Source organism: Talaromyces marneffei, chromosome 2, assembly GCF_009556855.1.
Source record: "Talaromyces marneffei chromosome 2, complete sequence".
Lineage (NCBI taxonomy): Eukaryota > Fungi > Ascomycota > Eurotiomycetes > Eurotiales > Trichocomaceae > Talaromyces > Talaromyces marneffei.
The window spans coordinates 2,842,704-2,859,115 of NC_072349.1; the positions used below are offsets into that span (position 1 = coordinate 2,842,704).

The following is a 16,412-nucleotide window of genomic DNA, read 5'->3' on the forward strand; positions in this document are numbered from 1 at the left end:
ATAGGAAGGGGAGAAAGTAAAACCCGAGTTGTATGGAAGGAGTCATAAGATGGATGGTATTAACTATAACTACAGCTAGTAACTACCATGCCGCCAGCAAACGAACTATAATAGCCATTGTGACAAATCTCTGGCAGGGTACGTTAGTACGAAATACGGAGCGTACTGAGATCGTATTTTGTGACAGTTCACTCCGTATTTCAGAGCCTCAGAGGAAACGTTCTGGCCCACAAACCACGCGGTGGCGGTGACCTTTGTAAGATACGGGAGAGATGAATTGGGCTTGTAATTGCCGTCCAACACCGAAGCGCCAGAGTGGAAAAAAAAAAAAAAAAAAAAAACGATAGTACCAGAAATGCGAGAACATGGAAAAAAAAAAAGGAAAGAAAGAAAAAACGCCAAGGAAAACAAAGAGGAAGGATGATGTGTATGTACCGGTACATGTATCCAGACTACTATCTGGGGAAGGGGAAGAGATGAGGCTATTGCTAAAATTGGAATGGAAAATCAGTCGAGCCCAAAGAGTCAAAGACACAGAACAGACTAGTTAGTTGGCTAACTAACTACATGAACTAACGGGAGTCAACCGAGTTCTCCGAGCGCTGGAGCCCGTCCGCGGGTTACGTTCCTGATGAGGATTAGCGTTGTTGTGGTGTCGATTGATCCGGGCTAGCGTGCTCGCTAAATCTGAGAGGGCAGCCAATAAGAGGCGCTGGTTGCATGCTAAGACCCGCGCCATGCCTGAAGGGGCAGGGTGATGGTTCATACCTAGCCAAATCGGGCCGGTTATCTGCAGGCTAAGCGAGGTGTTTTGTCTGTTTGGCTGTCGACGGTCCAGCCAGCCATCATCGAATCGATCCAGGGACTGTTAAGTAATACTATTAAGTATTAACTAAGTAACTAACTTAACTTAAGTATTAAGTTAGTTAGTTAGTTAGTTAGGTTAGGTAACTAACTAGTTAATTACCACTAACTACCAACTACTACTCCGTACGTTCCTCTGTAATAAGTTAATAACTTAATCACTTTACGTGACGGCGGTGGTACCTGACTGCCATGGGACAACATTACTCCGCCTTGCATTCTCCTTGCATCCCCTCGACAGTATTTGCATCACACCCTCATGAACGTTCATGCATGCGTGACACGACGCGGAGGAGGCAAACGACAAGGGCATTCTTCATCCTGACATCTGATGCTCAGCCTCGCCCCCTTTTCTCGTGCTCTTGACTGCGATACTCCGCCTGAATCATCCGTCTGTACTGAGTGCACTTCGTATGATGCAAATCATCCAGCTCGTGGATGAAACAACTCTAACCTAGATAAGTCACATTGCACGAACACCGTGCTCAGGTGCTGACAGAGGACTGGATTCGATCCTGACACATGGCTTACCGTACGTCCCATGAATTGATTACGGAGTGGGACGTGGCTGCCAGCTTTTGTATACATTACAATACGGCTAATACGTACATACAACCGTGCTGAATGTTGCCACATGGTTCGGAATATGCACCATGCAGCGTCGTCGTTTTGCATTCGAGACATTTTCGATTTCTTGTGCATTCCAATAATCCACTTCTTTGTGGAAATCAACAAACAATTTAACCAATGTCTCATACATCACCTGTCGTGAAAACCCTTTGGAAGCCAAATGCCGCCGGAAGGCTTCCGGCGCGATAGCGCTAGATCTACACGTAGTAAGCGCAAGTTGGTCTACTCTGTAACATGACATGGAGCCAGTCTGCTGCTCGAGTACCAACATTCACTGCGTCGTTATTGAGCATCAAGATAGAGATAAACTATTATTTCGTCACTGATGATCAACCAATCTGCATTTCTCCATGTCCAGTCCTATCAAAAAGCAAACGCCGGGCGTGCTGAAATGGGCGAAACTCGGTGACCACTAAACAAGCTAGCTAGTCGGGTGATTCGCTGACTTGGGATCGGAATCTCAACAACAAACCCTTTCGGCCGCCCCGGACGCCAAGCTTTCCGTCTAAGCACATCGCTTCCACTAGTGTATATTATATTACGAGTCTCTGCTCTGTCTGTCTCGATCAATGTCCTTGCATACATAGTATACTACGTCAAATATTCATGTGTTGGTTTGTGGTTCAACCACAGAAGCACCGACTAAATCCAAGAGACGTCAGGCCATGCCAATTTTTCGATTTACGCCGGCCAGGGAGAAAAAAAAGAGGAAGAAGCTAGATACGAAGCCCCAAGCCCCAATAAGATAAGAGTATTCCAGACTCCGTCTTCACATCTTAGACTTTTCCCTTGGAGCCCAGCACAATGGTTCAGCACATGCATGCCAGTATGTGGTCAAAGCGCTACAAAACTACTGAATTAGGGTTCGGGAATTGTTGAACTCCGCCCTTTCGACGACCAATCCTCTCTGAAGAGTCTTGGAAAAAAGTCAGCCCAGTGTGTGTTGATGCACTCAGTGGTACGTACGTGGTCTCTGCTGCATCGTACGTACCTCGGATCACCAATTTTTTTTTTTTCCCTCGTACATAGTACTCCAGATCACGACGGGGAAAGCAAATCCAGCCTTATCATGGCGCCATTTATAATATATTTCATGCCCTATCGTCACGGATGACGAAAAAGATAAATCGCCAAGGAAGTGGATCATGCCATTGAAAGACCAGACCGGTCACGTAGATTCTCATGTCTGATCTTAACAAATTGAATTAAATGCTTGGGCCATCAGGGTGGTTCCCGGCTCGGAGCCGTAGTTCAACTGATTTGCAAATGTTTGGGGTCAGACTTTAGCCCTATATGGCCTCTGATAGCGTACGGCCTGACAGCTAAGTCGTGGCTGTATGTAAGGTAATGTACTCATTCTTGTGTATGTAAAATACGTGTCGCTTACGAAGTGGAACGTATCGTTTAGAACGAGTCGGAACGAGATACCGGGCTAGTGCGCGGTGAGACCAGCCAAACCGTTCAAAAATTAGAAAACCATGTGGTTGTCACAATGTGGGGCGCGCTATAACAGATCAGCTTGGCCAACTCTGTCGGTGATATGTTTTTAGCTGCTTTTCCGTCTACTCCGTAGAAAAATGAAATAGGATGATGAATTTTTTTTTTCTTCAGCCAGCTGGATCTGGTACAGGGGTACATTCATCCTTATTCTTGTTTCCGAGCAACTAGACTCCGTGGGCAATTCTCCGTGCTTGGGCCTTCGTTTATTTCACGAGCGCAACTATAAAAATCAATAGCTAACTATATACTCTGTGGTACGTAGGCTGGAGTTTAATCTACTGTAATCCATTCGCCTTTGGAGAAAGGGGATAATTTTGAATTTTTTTTATTGAAAAATATCTAGATTCCGATTTCCTATTGGCTCATGCCAGAGTTTGTTTCTGCATGCAGAGTCGAGGTTGCTGAAGAAAACCTGGATTTCCCAATTGAGCCACTGCGTTTGCGTGCCAACTGGAGCAGCCATGGCTGGCTGATCTTCGTTAGGGCTGAAGGGCTTGGGTTGCAAGTGAACCATCCCGTCCCTTTCGATCATGCAGTGGCCGAGCAGCAAGTGCAATTATTCGCGATGAAATCGCAATTCCTGCCCTGCCTGTCCAGATAAGGAAGTGAAGTCGAAAAGGGCTTCGACGCAATTTTAAATGTGCATGACCCGGACGAACTATTGCTTAATATGGATGCTAGGACTTTTACGGAGTAGTTACGTGCTATACGGACTACGGAGTTCCTAAGTGGAGATCTACTAAGCAAAGCTACAGTCAAATCCTTTTACTAGTGTAATCTTCGAGCAAAAGAAAAGAGATCGGATCCCCCTCCCACCCAGTCGGGACCATGTTTTCTCAAGCCAGGCTAGCCTCGCACGTCCTCGGTATTGCCAATACGCGCGTCCGTACAGCAGAGCAAGCCCGTCTGTACCGTACGGACCACGTACTGAACCAAGTTCTCTCTCCTAGTCCAAATTCTCCAAAAGACTAACGTTTTAGCATCCAAGTCTAATCTGCCAATTCTCGCAGATGATTGGCGTGATCCCGCTTATCACTTCCTGTACAGGCTTAGAGTATCCGGCGGGCCGCATGTGCATATTGCAGAGTAAGGTAAGTACGTACTAGGACTAAGAGTACACCGTCTAGAGTCTCCAGACTCATCCAACTTTCCTCTTGTAATTAATTAACCTTTGCCCCCGTTCCCAAACACGATTCGCCCTCAGCATTTGGGTTATGCGAGCTAAAGCTAGAATTCGACTTGTGGCAAGAAAAAAATAAGACAGGTCGAACTTACGGCTTTTCTCCCCAACCAGACACCAGGCCCCAACTTTAACTCCCTATACGAGGGGGGCTGTCAGGCTCGGCTAACGTAAAAGTCTGAAAGAGAAAACAAACAAAACCCTAAAGTTTAACTCAATCCGGGAGACTGCTAGTGGTTATCGCGCGTACGGCATACATTGCTTTATCCGTACTAGGGGCGACGTTTTGTGCCAGATGCTGTGCCCAGTCGATAACTAACTTAACTACTAACTTAGTGTTTATCAGTTAGGTACTCCATATTCTATAGTTATTACATAGTACGTATTGGGCCTTGGATGATAAGTTAGTTGTTAACTAGTTAACTACCATTCTATGTGGTAATTAGTAACGTAACTAACCACCCACCTACGTAGTGAAGCATTATCCGCGAAGCTCCGTATAATTATATCAAAGAAAAACTCAATGCGTAACTTGGTTTAGGATCTCTGGCTATGCTAACTTGGGTCATATTCACGCCAAGGTCAAACCTTGCTCGTATTCGGTTTGAAATATACAATGTATACTCCGTAGATGCCTAAGTAGTCATCCAGCAATCAAGTCAACAGGAGTAACGGATTATGTATATCTTCCGTTAAGCGCCGAGAATAACATTCGTCGCTCAAAATGCAAACAATGTATGAGTATATTCGCTGTCTATGAACTCTGACTGGTCTATAAGACCACTCTTATCACACAACTATAACCACGGAAAAACCTCGGGCTTGTTTCATGCTTAGGTCCTGACAGATCAATACGCACCGCACCTATAGAACGAACGTACGTACGTAGCGGTAAATTATCCAACTCGTAACATCATCGTCGTCGATCTTCCACGTGGTAATATTTTTCTTTCTCCCAATCAGCTGGTCCCTACTCCGAGTCCCCCCCCCCCCCCCCCTATATTACCACGCTAGTAAACCCAAGGACGACACCGCTGGTCCAAAGTCAAGGGGGGAGACTAACGTGGCTTGGGCAAGGGTCTAACCGCTTTGCTCGTCACTCACAAACCCCGTAGGGCAGATTTAAGAATATGCTGGATTGATTCAGCTCGCTCTTGCGCCAGCCACAGCTCCATGCGTTGTCGTTGACTGTCACTCAGGACCCCCGCGCCCACTGCGCTAGTGGCCTGTATCATCGTCCCCTGAGAAGCCACTTTGATAAACTTTTCTGCTGCTCGGGCACGCTTTAGTCGAAGTGCCTCAATTGACGGGTCAATGTCAGCAAATAGGAGGCCATCGGCTAGCATTTGTAATCGTTCCTGTAGCACCAGGCAGTCAACTGTTTGTTGCTGTCCAGATAATTCATCCCCTATCTTATCAAAGACTCCCTGTAACCCCGTGTAGAGGCCATCCATTACGTGTCGATTATTTCCCTGTAGACATTGTCCAATACTCTTGATGACGGTCTTCAGCTGATCTGTGGCTCATTTACGTATGTTAGTGGGCTGATATTGTATGGCTTCAAGGTCTTTGGAGGGTCTCCTGTCAAAACTCACTATATTCCGGTACTTTGGCTGTGGGGTTTAAGCAGCGGATCAGGCATCCGGTACATGCTGCCAATGTCTCGTTCTCGCTGCCATGAATCAGTTACTCAGCCCTATCGACGAGAAGAAGAAGAAAAAAATGAAGCTAAGAAGCATGCAGGGGTTAACGCTAATGTCTTGGACTCACAGGGCTTTGGAAGAGTGGTCTCCATCGACATCCATTTTGACATTGTCGCTGTCAACGAGGTCGTCAACGATTGGCTCAACGATCTTGATGGCGTCAGAAAGGAGGTCCAAATCAGGCTGGAACTCTGCAAAATCAGCCAATGCATTTAGTGCGTGTGGCCGGTACGCCACGTTATTTCGCTTTGCTTCTCTGAGAATAATATCCTATCAAACACAGTTAGTAGCCGGCCGCTCCGCAGGTCTAATCGCCGGACTATTGAATAGGGCTGCAGAAAAGTGATCTGTCATGCTCTTACTTTCATCTGTTGGCTAACATCTCCGCTGGATTGCCAGAATGTGCGTGAATTTTCCACGAATTTGACAAACGCTTTCAGAACCTTCTCCTTACCGTCCCACGTCTTCCCGTTCACGGACTTTTCTAGAATAGGCCAGACAATCTCAGCCGTTGATTGATCGAGAGATTTCCCGAGACTGGTAACCACGTCAGCCGTTGCAAGGCAGGCACTGTGTTTGATGGTCCAATTGGACGATTCTAGCCGCTCGGATATAATCGCTGTGATTTCTTTCAGGTACAATGCCACGGCTCGGGGACCACCAACATTGTCCTGCCAGGTCTTTTCGAATATCTCGCGAGTTTGTTCGTCGGTGTCTTGTTTGGCGACGAACACAAATGGCAGGGCGGCTGTAGAGAAATTCGAGAACCTATCGCTGGACAGTTTTGACATGGAATGTAGGATTTCTCCGGCTACCGTTCGCTGAGAAGTCTCCTCTGAGTTGAAGTATAGCGATTTGGTAAAAGCGATGGTCTCTAGCACACGCTCATCACTTCCAAGTCGAATAAGATATCCAATCGAGGCGCTGTACGATACACTGACTGTCTCGTTGCGGTCAAGTACGTGCTTAGTCAGTAGTTGAATGAATCTGTCCGCATAAGGACCGAACAGGAGTTGCTTTCCACTTAGAAGAGCGAGAACTCTGCTGCACCCGACCTTTGATGGCAAGCCCACAGCAGTGCGTAGAACCACCTCTAATCTGGAAGCGACCTCTTTCATAGCGTTCTCATCCAGACCGTCTAGAAGATATCGTTCAATACTCTCCATCATTGGGGACATTCGAATACTTGATAATCGCATTTTATCAATCTCCTGGCCTGTAAGCCCGTATTTGTCTGCATTCAGATGAATATAATTCACCGCCTGAGGTTCCAGAGAACTTAGAGAAGATAGGAACTTCTCTAATATCTGAGCCATGAATGGACGCAATAGAGCACTGGGACTCTTCTTAATGATTTGTACCAACGTTGATATCGCATAGCCTTGTACCTCTTGTGCGCTGGATTCCATTCCATCTTGACCCAAGAGGAAGGGAATGATATGTCCCAGCATAGTCTTTGCTCGCTTCGAATCTGTATCTCCCACTTCGAGAGTGCGGATCAAGATGTTCGTAATGACTTGACAAAGTCGCAAAGCTGCTGTGCGTACAGACTCCTTGATGTCGTCCATCACTTTAAATGCTTTGCTTAGAATTTCATTCAAATACTTGTCGTACTTCTCAATTGACCGCCCCTGTAACAAATCTGCGATAGCAGCACAACTAGCCTGACGAACCCGCCACTCTCTTCCCGCTATAATGCTGGACAGTAAATCATCCATGATTGGATCGAACTGCGTATCTAGCAGAGCTGTAGGATCCTTGACAAGCGCTTGCCAAATATCGTTCATTGACCTCTGCACATTCGGATTTGGATCAAATCGGTACCGATACAGTTTGGGGTAGATCTTTGGATTTCGAGCAAGGTATCCGCTCACACTAGAATCAGACAAGACATTGCTGAGACCGAACCTGCCAAAAGCCGCCCGGCTTGACCAGATTGCATTGTTTGATGCCAGAGACATGAAACGATAAACGAGACTTGGATCACCAACTTCAGATGCCAGATTCATGATATCCTTGTATGTTGTCACTGATTTTCCTTCACCAGTCGGTAGAGCCCCGGGCTCAAAAAGTTCAGTGTCGCCGGTAACCTTGCCTCCCATGTTGGCGCCATTACCAGTGAATGATCCGACCAGATCGCGCACGAGGTCGTCTCGCAAGTCCTGGTCGCCCATTTCATACACTAGACTCAAACCTCTGGAGCCTGTCTCTTGGACAACCTCATCACGGTCAGCCAAGAGACCAGCGAATGCAGCTTGGAATGCTCGAAGCCGTTGCTGAACTCCTTCAAGCTCGCCACAGTCCTTGACGAGACAAAGAGCCCAGATAGCGGATGCCTTTCGTAGAGAAGGCTTCGATGCTTTGCAGTCAGTGATTAACTTATCAGCTAGTTCCGAGAGGATAGTTGCAGGAATGTTTGCTTCCAATGGTGTTTCATCCACATCAAATTCACCGATTAGTGATTTTGAGGCCCATCCTGCTGCTGCCGTACACAACGACTCTCCGACAGGGAATTGGACCTCTGATTTGCGTATTTCATGTAGTCCATGCAACGATGTCATAATCTCACAAAACGCAGATTGACCTTCTCCTCCATCATGTGGCACAACCAGTGATAATTGACCTAATGCGTGGATTGCGTTTTCCTTTTCTTTCTTGGCCTGTTCTTCCAGCTTAGACTGTATTGTTTTCCAACTGCCAGCTGCTGATAGTCTGCCATAATTGAGTACTTGCGCCAGTGCTAGCTGGCCAATAGTCACCTGCACGGCCTCTGAAAGCTGAGAGTCTCTTGATTGATCGAGTACCTCAACGGCGAGCGTGATATACTGTCCGATTTGTGCTTCGGGAATGACGTTCAACCTCTTGCGATACGCCAATCGACTAAGCAAATATGCTACTGCAAGAATTGCACCTCGAACCTTGTTTGCTGCTTCGCCAATAGCTCCCTTCCATCCTATGCTTGTATTCAATAAATCTGAAAATACCTGTTGACAATCAGACTCTGTCACGGACGTATGCGAGGCAAGAATTCCAAATATCCTTGCAGCAATGCGTTGAAGCACATGATCGTTAGTGGAATAAATCCGCTGTAAAATTGATGGTGCGCTAGCTGTGACTGTTGCTATAACTCGGTTTGAAGTCAATGAGCCGATGTCTAAAAAGTCTTGGCCACAATCAGCGCCCTGAAGTCCTGTACATAAAATAACACCGTTCAGAGCACTGTTCAGCCATGTTGTCATCACTGAATCAGATTGCCGCGAAATAATCTCCCTGACGCCATGCCTCATTTGCGCATCTGATCGAAGAAGGGTCTCGAGTTTATACTCCCACTCTTGATCGATGTCAATGGGTGCTTGCGTCTTTGATAGTGCTTCCCACACGAGCAGGTTCTTGCAGAAGCGAACTGCTGGGGCAATTACGCCATGCAAACTGCTTGGTGAGGCGTCTGAATCACCTAGTTTCACCAACAATTGCACTGCCTGCTGAAAGCTGGGGAATTTATATTGTGGTAGATCTTCCAAGTTTGTTGAAGATGATACACCCCTAACAGGGTTTAGCATTCGATACCAGTACGGGTGAAGGCCCTTCTTTCCTTCTTCAATAACTTCTCTCGTCGCTTGTGATGTACTAGCAATAGCAAGAAGATCGATCCATCGAGCAGTGAGATCCCAATAGGGTAGACACCGATTGGCATATCGTACAGCAGTATAGTGCGTACTGCGAACAATAGGGTAACCAGTCAACGAAGACTCCGTTCCGGGTTGACTTTGCATCTGAAAGTCGAGAAAGTTACCCAGTTCTGATTGTACACCTTCAGGTAAGTTTCCAGTGCAGCAGTTCAGAATACTTCCCAAGGCTTGCTCAATGCTGACATAGATCTCTGCAGCTGAAGCATCAGAGGCAAGTGAGCTAAAGAGCCACCGTAGGAGATCCATATCAATGTAGTCTACGCTACCACCTGACGAAATCTTCGGCGACAATACTCCAATACTTTCATATGCCAGCCCTCGCAGACCTATATCTGTCTGAGACAGTCTTTGACCACTAACACCTGGATCTGGCCACCCCTGTGACTCAACAAACTGGCGTAAACCAATAACGGCATTCGGTGCAATGATTCTCAAATCAGACGGAGCACCCATACGGACAACCCAGGTGATAAACATAAAGATCTGAGATCTAATCTTGGAAGCTTGGAGGCCTTGGGCAGATTTAGCAATAGTCGAGAACAGCCCTTCGTCAAGCAATTTGCTGATTTCTCCGGTATATGTAGTGGCTTTGACAGATTTACCAAGAAAGCTTAGAATCTTGACCTGGAGCGGGATACGGGCAGGAAGTGCCGCATCACTCCCGGTAGTTCCAAAGTAGAGCTTATACAGCTGTTCCACAACCTCAGCATCTTCAAGGTCGGGATTAAATCGCTTCAGAATATCGTCACCGATGTCTGAGAGGCGAGAGTTGGAGTCGGCGGATAGTATGATAGCTGGAAGGAATCGGGCTGAGTTGTTGAAAGCACCGCTTGCAAGAAACTTTGCAACAAAGTACTTCGTCTCTGTGAGATTTAGACCACCCTGCGTAGAGGGGTTCCATGTTTCCTCAAAAGAAGCTGATTTATTCAGAAATGTGTACTCCGACGGAGACAGTCCGGGACAAGTACGGGCATCCTTCGCCGCTTGCGACAAGAGAAGCAATTTCCCCAGCCAGACGGCCAAGGATCGTGTATCTGCCTCTGAAAGAGAAAGCTTCTCCCCCAATTTCTGATCCTCGGGACTATCCTTTGGCGGAAGCCGTAGAAGAGGCAACAACCTCAGAATCAGATTAAACACACTCGCCGTTTGAGCGGATGCAACATCAAGCTGAGCGATGCCCTGCAACGCAGCAGGTAACAGCTCCACGCGAGCTGAAGCATCAAGGCGATCAATACCTTGCTGAATATAAATCAGATCGAAATGTCTGATTAGTTGCGAGCTCTGTTCCTTGAACTGCTTCAACAGTGCGGTAACGGGTAACTGGATCGATTGTGGCTTTATCCTTAAGTTGATATGTTGACAGACTGCAATCACTTTGTTGCGTACAGCCAGATGCTCCGAGGCTAGTTTTAGGAGTAATGGGGCCAGATATGTTTGTAGGAGCTTTTGGAGCTTCTCGTCTGAATCGGCCAGGGCAATTCGGAGCTCCACTTTAGACACCAAGCTGAGCTCGCGAGCTTCAGGGCTCTCGGCCGGCGCGCCTGAAGACATCTTATGAGCTGTAGAATAAGCTTGATAATTTCATGAGTGTAATATCAAGTGCTCAAAATGGCGAAAATTATGTGCAGAGTCCTGACTTATGTATTTGTTATGTCCACGCCACAGCTGGCCGCGGGAAATCAGCGATTGCAAATCATTGACCGCTTATGGACTCCGCCAGATGGAAGTATATAGAAGTTCACGTGACAACAAAGCCATATCGTCAGCCGACTGTCTTCAATGTATGTTTAGGATTATTTAAATGCAAGTATAGAAAGACAAAAAAAAAAAAGTAAATATGTCTTGTTTACGATTTTATTATTATTTTGTATTGGTAGCTATTCGTTGTGTTGCCGCTCTATGGATTCCCGAATCGTACATCATCGTCTATAACAATATATATCATAAGCAAATTCATCAAAATCCATGGATATCCGCGATCTATTCACTAAATTATTGGATCTTGCCTCCTCTTCTCAGCTGCTTCCCCTCTCAAGAAACGATCAACTTCGCGCACAGCATCATCATTCTGACCAGGTGAAGTTCTTCTCTGTCCATCACCGAACAGACACTGCCAAAGATCATCTTTACCAACCAGCTCACCACTCGCAGCTCCTGAAGCCAGCAGCTTACCCAAAGTAGCGTCCTGCATTTCCAGAGAATTAGCCGACTCTATAGCTGTTTCGGTGAGATTCTCTATTGTGGTTCCATTCTTGAGTCCAGGGCTTGGGGAGTGTAAATCTTTCTGTTTTTCTCTTTCCTTTTCCTTTTGTACGATGTGACTTAGCCGTCGAGAAACGGAAATTTGATAGATTGATTCCTCTACCGTGTCGGAGACGAGATACATCCACACTGTTGTTGGACGATGTTGACCAATACGATGCACACGAGCAATAGCTTGTAACTCGATTGCGGTATTGATCAATGGTTCGCAGAGGAAAACATGGGTTGCGTTGACGAGATTCAACCCGGATGAATGAGCTCGAGCATGTAGAAGGAAGCACTCAGCCTGTAATAATCGTTAGTCATCGAGTTCAGTGTCAGATACAATTGCTATGGTTTTAACATACCGCTGGGTCCTCTTTGAACCTCTGGATCCCGTCCTTGGCTTCCACACTGCTGTATCCAATCTTAAACCGTGAAAAAGCAGTAGCCAAAACTCCTAAAAAGTCTCTATATTGAGAGAACACAATTGACTTGGCTCCAGGATCATGTTCGCGAAGCCACATCAGATGTCTAGACAACGTATCGATCTTGGTGCCGAAAGAGGTAGGAAGATCAATGTCCTTAATCTCTTGCAGAATGCCGGTGCTAATGTCTGAGTATATACCGTTCTGCGAGGGTCGTTCATGTTCGATCTTTGTAGGTGTTCTTTCTTCTTGAGCCAGCAGCTCTTTTGGCTTGTATGTGATTTGATGGAAGTCGTTTGCCTTGAGTGTTCTTTTGCATGTCGGACATGTCCGATGCTGATGCCACCAGACGCGTAAACAATCCTTGCAATACTTGTGACCACAGACAGTCAAAACGCCTTGGAAGATGTTAGCATAGATACTTAAACCAAGTACACGACAACAGCTTAACCTACCATTCTCAAATGTGCATTGACAAATAATACACAATCGTGTACTCTCGTCCGGCCCTGACTCGTCTCGTAAATGAATCAGATATCGTCGTTTAGATTGCAAACTATCCAATTTCTGCTGGATCTTGTTCTCGGCTTCGAGCTTCGAATCATAGACTGCCTGGTCCAAAGGCTTACCCACGCTCTCTTCATCATATGGCGCGACAGTATCTGAGATTTGTTGCAGTTGTTTATAGTATTCCAGTCTGTTGTTCATAGTATCTCGGAACAGTTCAACTTCTTTGTCCAAGCCGGCAATTGCTTTTGCTTGTTCAGCTGATGTCTTACTCACGCGCTCAAGAGCCTCGTTAACAATAACTGCTTCGGCTCGAGCTCGTGTACTTCCTTCATTGGCTTGCCATTCTAGTGATGTAAGCAGGCTGCGCATATCACTGACGATTCCTCGGAGGGAACCAAGATCGGCGCTTGGCTTTAATTTCTCACGAGTTCCCATGATTTTAAGGTACAGCTCAGGAGATGGCCCCTTTCCATTACGCGCCTCGGCTACTCCAACTTTGACTTCATGGTTGATCAAAAAGTTTGTTTGCCCAGTAAGCGCATCATGGCGATCGGCGAACATAACACGAAGTCCTTCCATGTACACATACATTTCATCTTGATGTTTGGTTGAGGTCTCATATTCGTTTCCTTCAAGCTCGCTGGTCTTCTCTTCGTCAATAAGCGACTGCCGGAGCAATTTAAGCATCGCGTCCCGCCATTCATTGAACTTCTCACGATTTTCGTTTAAGGCGTCACAGAAGTCCTCGAGCCTCTCGAATAACCGGCGCGCCTCAATTCCTAGAGTCGGAAGTTGGGCTTTCATTACAGGAATTTTGATGAAGGAATCATTGTTTGCTTTATCATCAAGAACTTTGATGTACCTTCTGACCTTCCGTGCAACATCCTTGAGCATTTCCTTTCGAATCAGTTTTGCCTCATCGTATGCCTCCTCTTCGGCTTTCTCTAGAGCTTTGAACTCCTCCGAGTCAGGTTCCGTCATCTTCTTATCAGTCTTGATTTGATAGAAAGCATTGGCTGTGAAGAACTTGCAAACATGTTGTGTTTCCAAAGCAGCTCGAAGACGTGCTTTGCACGCTCCGATGCGATTGTTTTTGCCTGACTGGTCAGCTTCATCCTTTCCACTTTCGATATCTGAGTCTTGATCCGATGTGCTAACACCGCTGCTCTTAGCTCTTGCAATTTCAGCTTGCAATTGCTCCCTGCAGTCATTGACCATTTGAGTTGCCCGCTCTAACCCCTTCTGCCATATCTCCAGAGCCTCTCGCCGTTGATAAGCGTTCTCAAGCAATTGACCACGACGAGCTTGTGAAAGAAGCAACATGCGTTCTTCGGCGCGGATGGAAGTCTCGTTTTGATCGATCATCACCTCAAGGACTTCATCCACAGATCGTAACGGCCCGTTCCTGATACCGAGTGCTCTGCGGTTTCGGCGAGCGACTTCGGGGTGTAGACAAGTCTGACGAAGCCTAGTAAGCCAACCTCGCATTTTATCTATCGAGGCCTGCGATTCAGGATTCCAGTCCTGTTCAAGAGGAGCCCCAGTAGGATCTACACCGCAGTCCTCGCACATCTGTTCGAACAATTGACCATAGTGTTGCTCTTCAATTGCAGTGAAAGGAATGGTTATAACAACCCGCTTCTGTGGCGGCAGTTTCAGATCATCCCTGATGAACTCCTTGCTATGCCGAAGGGCTAGTTTGTTAACGATAGACTTGAAGGCCGGATAATAAGCACTGTAAAGTCTGCTCCAAAGGTCTATAGAGCCGCAAAATGGCTCGTATCTCAAGAACTGCAAGAGTCCAAAAAAGTCTCTCATATCTTTGCGTATAGGAGTTCCTGTCACAGCCCAAGCGTTCACCCGAGGGATCAGCCGGGCAACTTGAGCCGCATTACTGACGCCACTTTCAATCATTTGAGCCTCGTCAAGACAAACTCGCCACCAAGACATGCGCACAAGCGGTGATTTTGGAACCTTGAATCGCTTTTCGTTGCGCATATTTCGCTTTGGCGGGTCAGTTGCGCGATGGACTTCTTTCGCAAGGACATTATACGTGGTCAAGACCACGTCGGTATCCCTAAGTAGATCCGATAGCTGTTCTTGAGATAGCTTCGAGTTTGCTTGATAGCCCTTGTAATCGAATACTGTAAGTGACGGCGCGTGATTCTGCAACTCTTGCTTCCACTGTTCAAGAATCGCAGGCGGCGTGATAATGAGGGTTGCCCGCGATTTAATAAGAGAATGGTGTGCGTCATCATCGACCATGGCACGTCGATGAAGAGAGATTAATGAAATCATCTCAACTGTCTTGCCAAGACCCATTTCTTCCGCAAGAATACCGCCCCTCAAATTCCTGTTTGAATCGTACCAAGGAGCCATGTCGGTTGTCGCAACCCTGTAGAGTTGGCTGGAGAAACAACGACGACCATCCACATCTGTAAACTCCTGGAAAGACTCTGGTAGGCCCGCAATTTCCATTTTCTTTGGAACTACATTCCCGTATATATCTAGCTCCATTCCTTCTTTCTCCAACAGCCACCGCACCGCCCGATTTTGAAATGGATAAAGCTTGCATCTGACCAGAGGACAAATTATCTCACTAGACGCCTCGGGGGTATCGGCTGGAACATGAACATTATCGTAGAAGTCCCGAGGAGTCCACTGGGCATGTCCCTTATTAATTTGGTCCGTTGTCTGCCGGTACAAACCTTCTCCAGGAGGTGTATATCGAATGAAAACTAATCCCGGCGGGCCTTTGACTTTGGCATTGGCTGGGATGAACAAAGTATCTTTCCAGAGAATATCGACGCTCAGGCGAAACGAATGAGGATCCTGACAAGGTGAAAGACGAGCTCGGTAACTGAAGATCGACCGGTCCCCATTGGGAGTGTCTATCGAGGTGGCGCATGTCGCGAGTGACAAATGTGAGACAACGTTATCGAGATCAGCTCCTCCTGTTAACTGAAAGGACGATAACTGTTTTCGGTTCGTTGTCCGTATGTCCAGCCAGTGCTCATTAGTCTCGCTGTCAGATGCGGGGTGATCGGACGGTTCGAGGTCAGACGAAGATAAAATGCGCTGCTCGTTTCGATACTTCAACAGAACCGGCAGGTCATCGGACGTGGGCAACGACTCTGGCAGGCTTTGCACCGGACCATTCTAATCAATGACAAAGTTAGTTATCAGCATCAAAAGGATGCGCGCATGCGTGCCAACTTGCGATAAAGGAAACTTACCAAGTCGATAGTAATCCGACAGAGAACAACGTACTCATTTCGAACAGATGCATCTACTAGTTCGAGCGAGTTTTCTGTCGTATTCTGACCGAGTTTGCGACGCTTATTCGGTCGTTCATCGTTTTGCGAGGTTTGCGATTGAATGAGGCCTTCTATCGACTGCACAAGTGAGTCTGTACCTAACGGTTAGCTCCAACTCATTTTGAATCAAAGACTTCGCCATACCTGTGATGTTCTGACTGTACGTGACGACAGTCATCGCTGCTCCTACCCCAGCCAGCTGATGCACAGAAAAGGCAACTCGATGAAAAAGAGGCAAAGAAAGAGAAGAAAATTGGAAGAACACCAATGATTATTAAGAGCTTGGACCGAGTATGGGGGTAATTTGCACGTGACTTGCTTATCGCGCAATCACAGGCTCCACTGTGGAG

General features: G+C 46.7%; 2 protein-coding genes across 2 annotated transcripts; both read right to left on the reverse strand.

Moving 5' to 3' along the window:
* Positions 1–5,274: 5,274 nt before the first annotated feature.
* EYB26_003385 (uncharacterized protein) lies at positions 5,275–11,117 on the reverse strand (the record flags this gene model as incomplete). Its single annotated transcript, XM_054262686.1, has 4 exons — positions 5,275–5,690; positions 5,770–5,846; positions 5,945–6,147; positions 6,240–11,117. The coding sequence occupies 4 exons, from the start codon at positions 11,115–11,117 to the stop codon at positions 5,275–5,277; spliced, it is 5,574 nt and encodes a 1,857-aa protein (XP_054118661.1).
* A 436-nt stretch (positions 11,118–11,553) lies between these two features.
* EYB26_003386 (uncharacterized protein) lies at positions 11,554–16,240 on the reverse strand (the record flags this gene model as incomplete). Its single annotated transcript, XM_054262687.1, has 5 exons — positions 11,554–12,114; positions 12,176–12,633; positions 12,691–15,904; positions 15,982–16,154; positions 16,207–16,240. 5 exons carry the CDS (start codon positions 16,238–16,240, stop codon positions 11,554–11,556), a joined length of 4,440 nt encoding a protein of 1,479 aa, XP_054118662.1.
* Between the last annotated feature and the right edge of the window lie 172 nt (positions 16,241–16,412).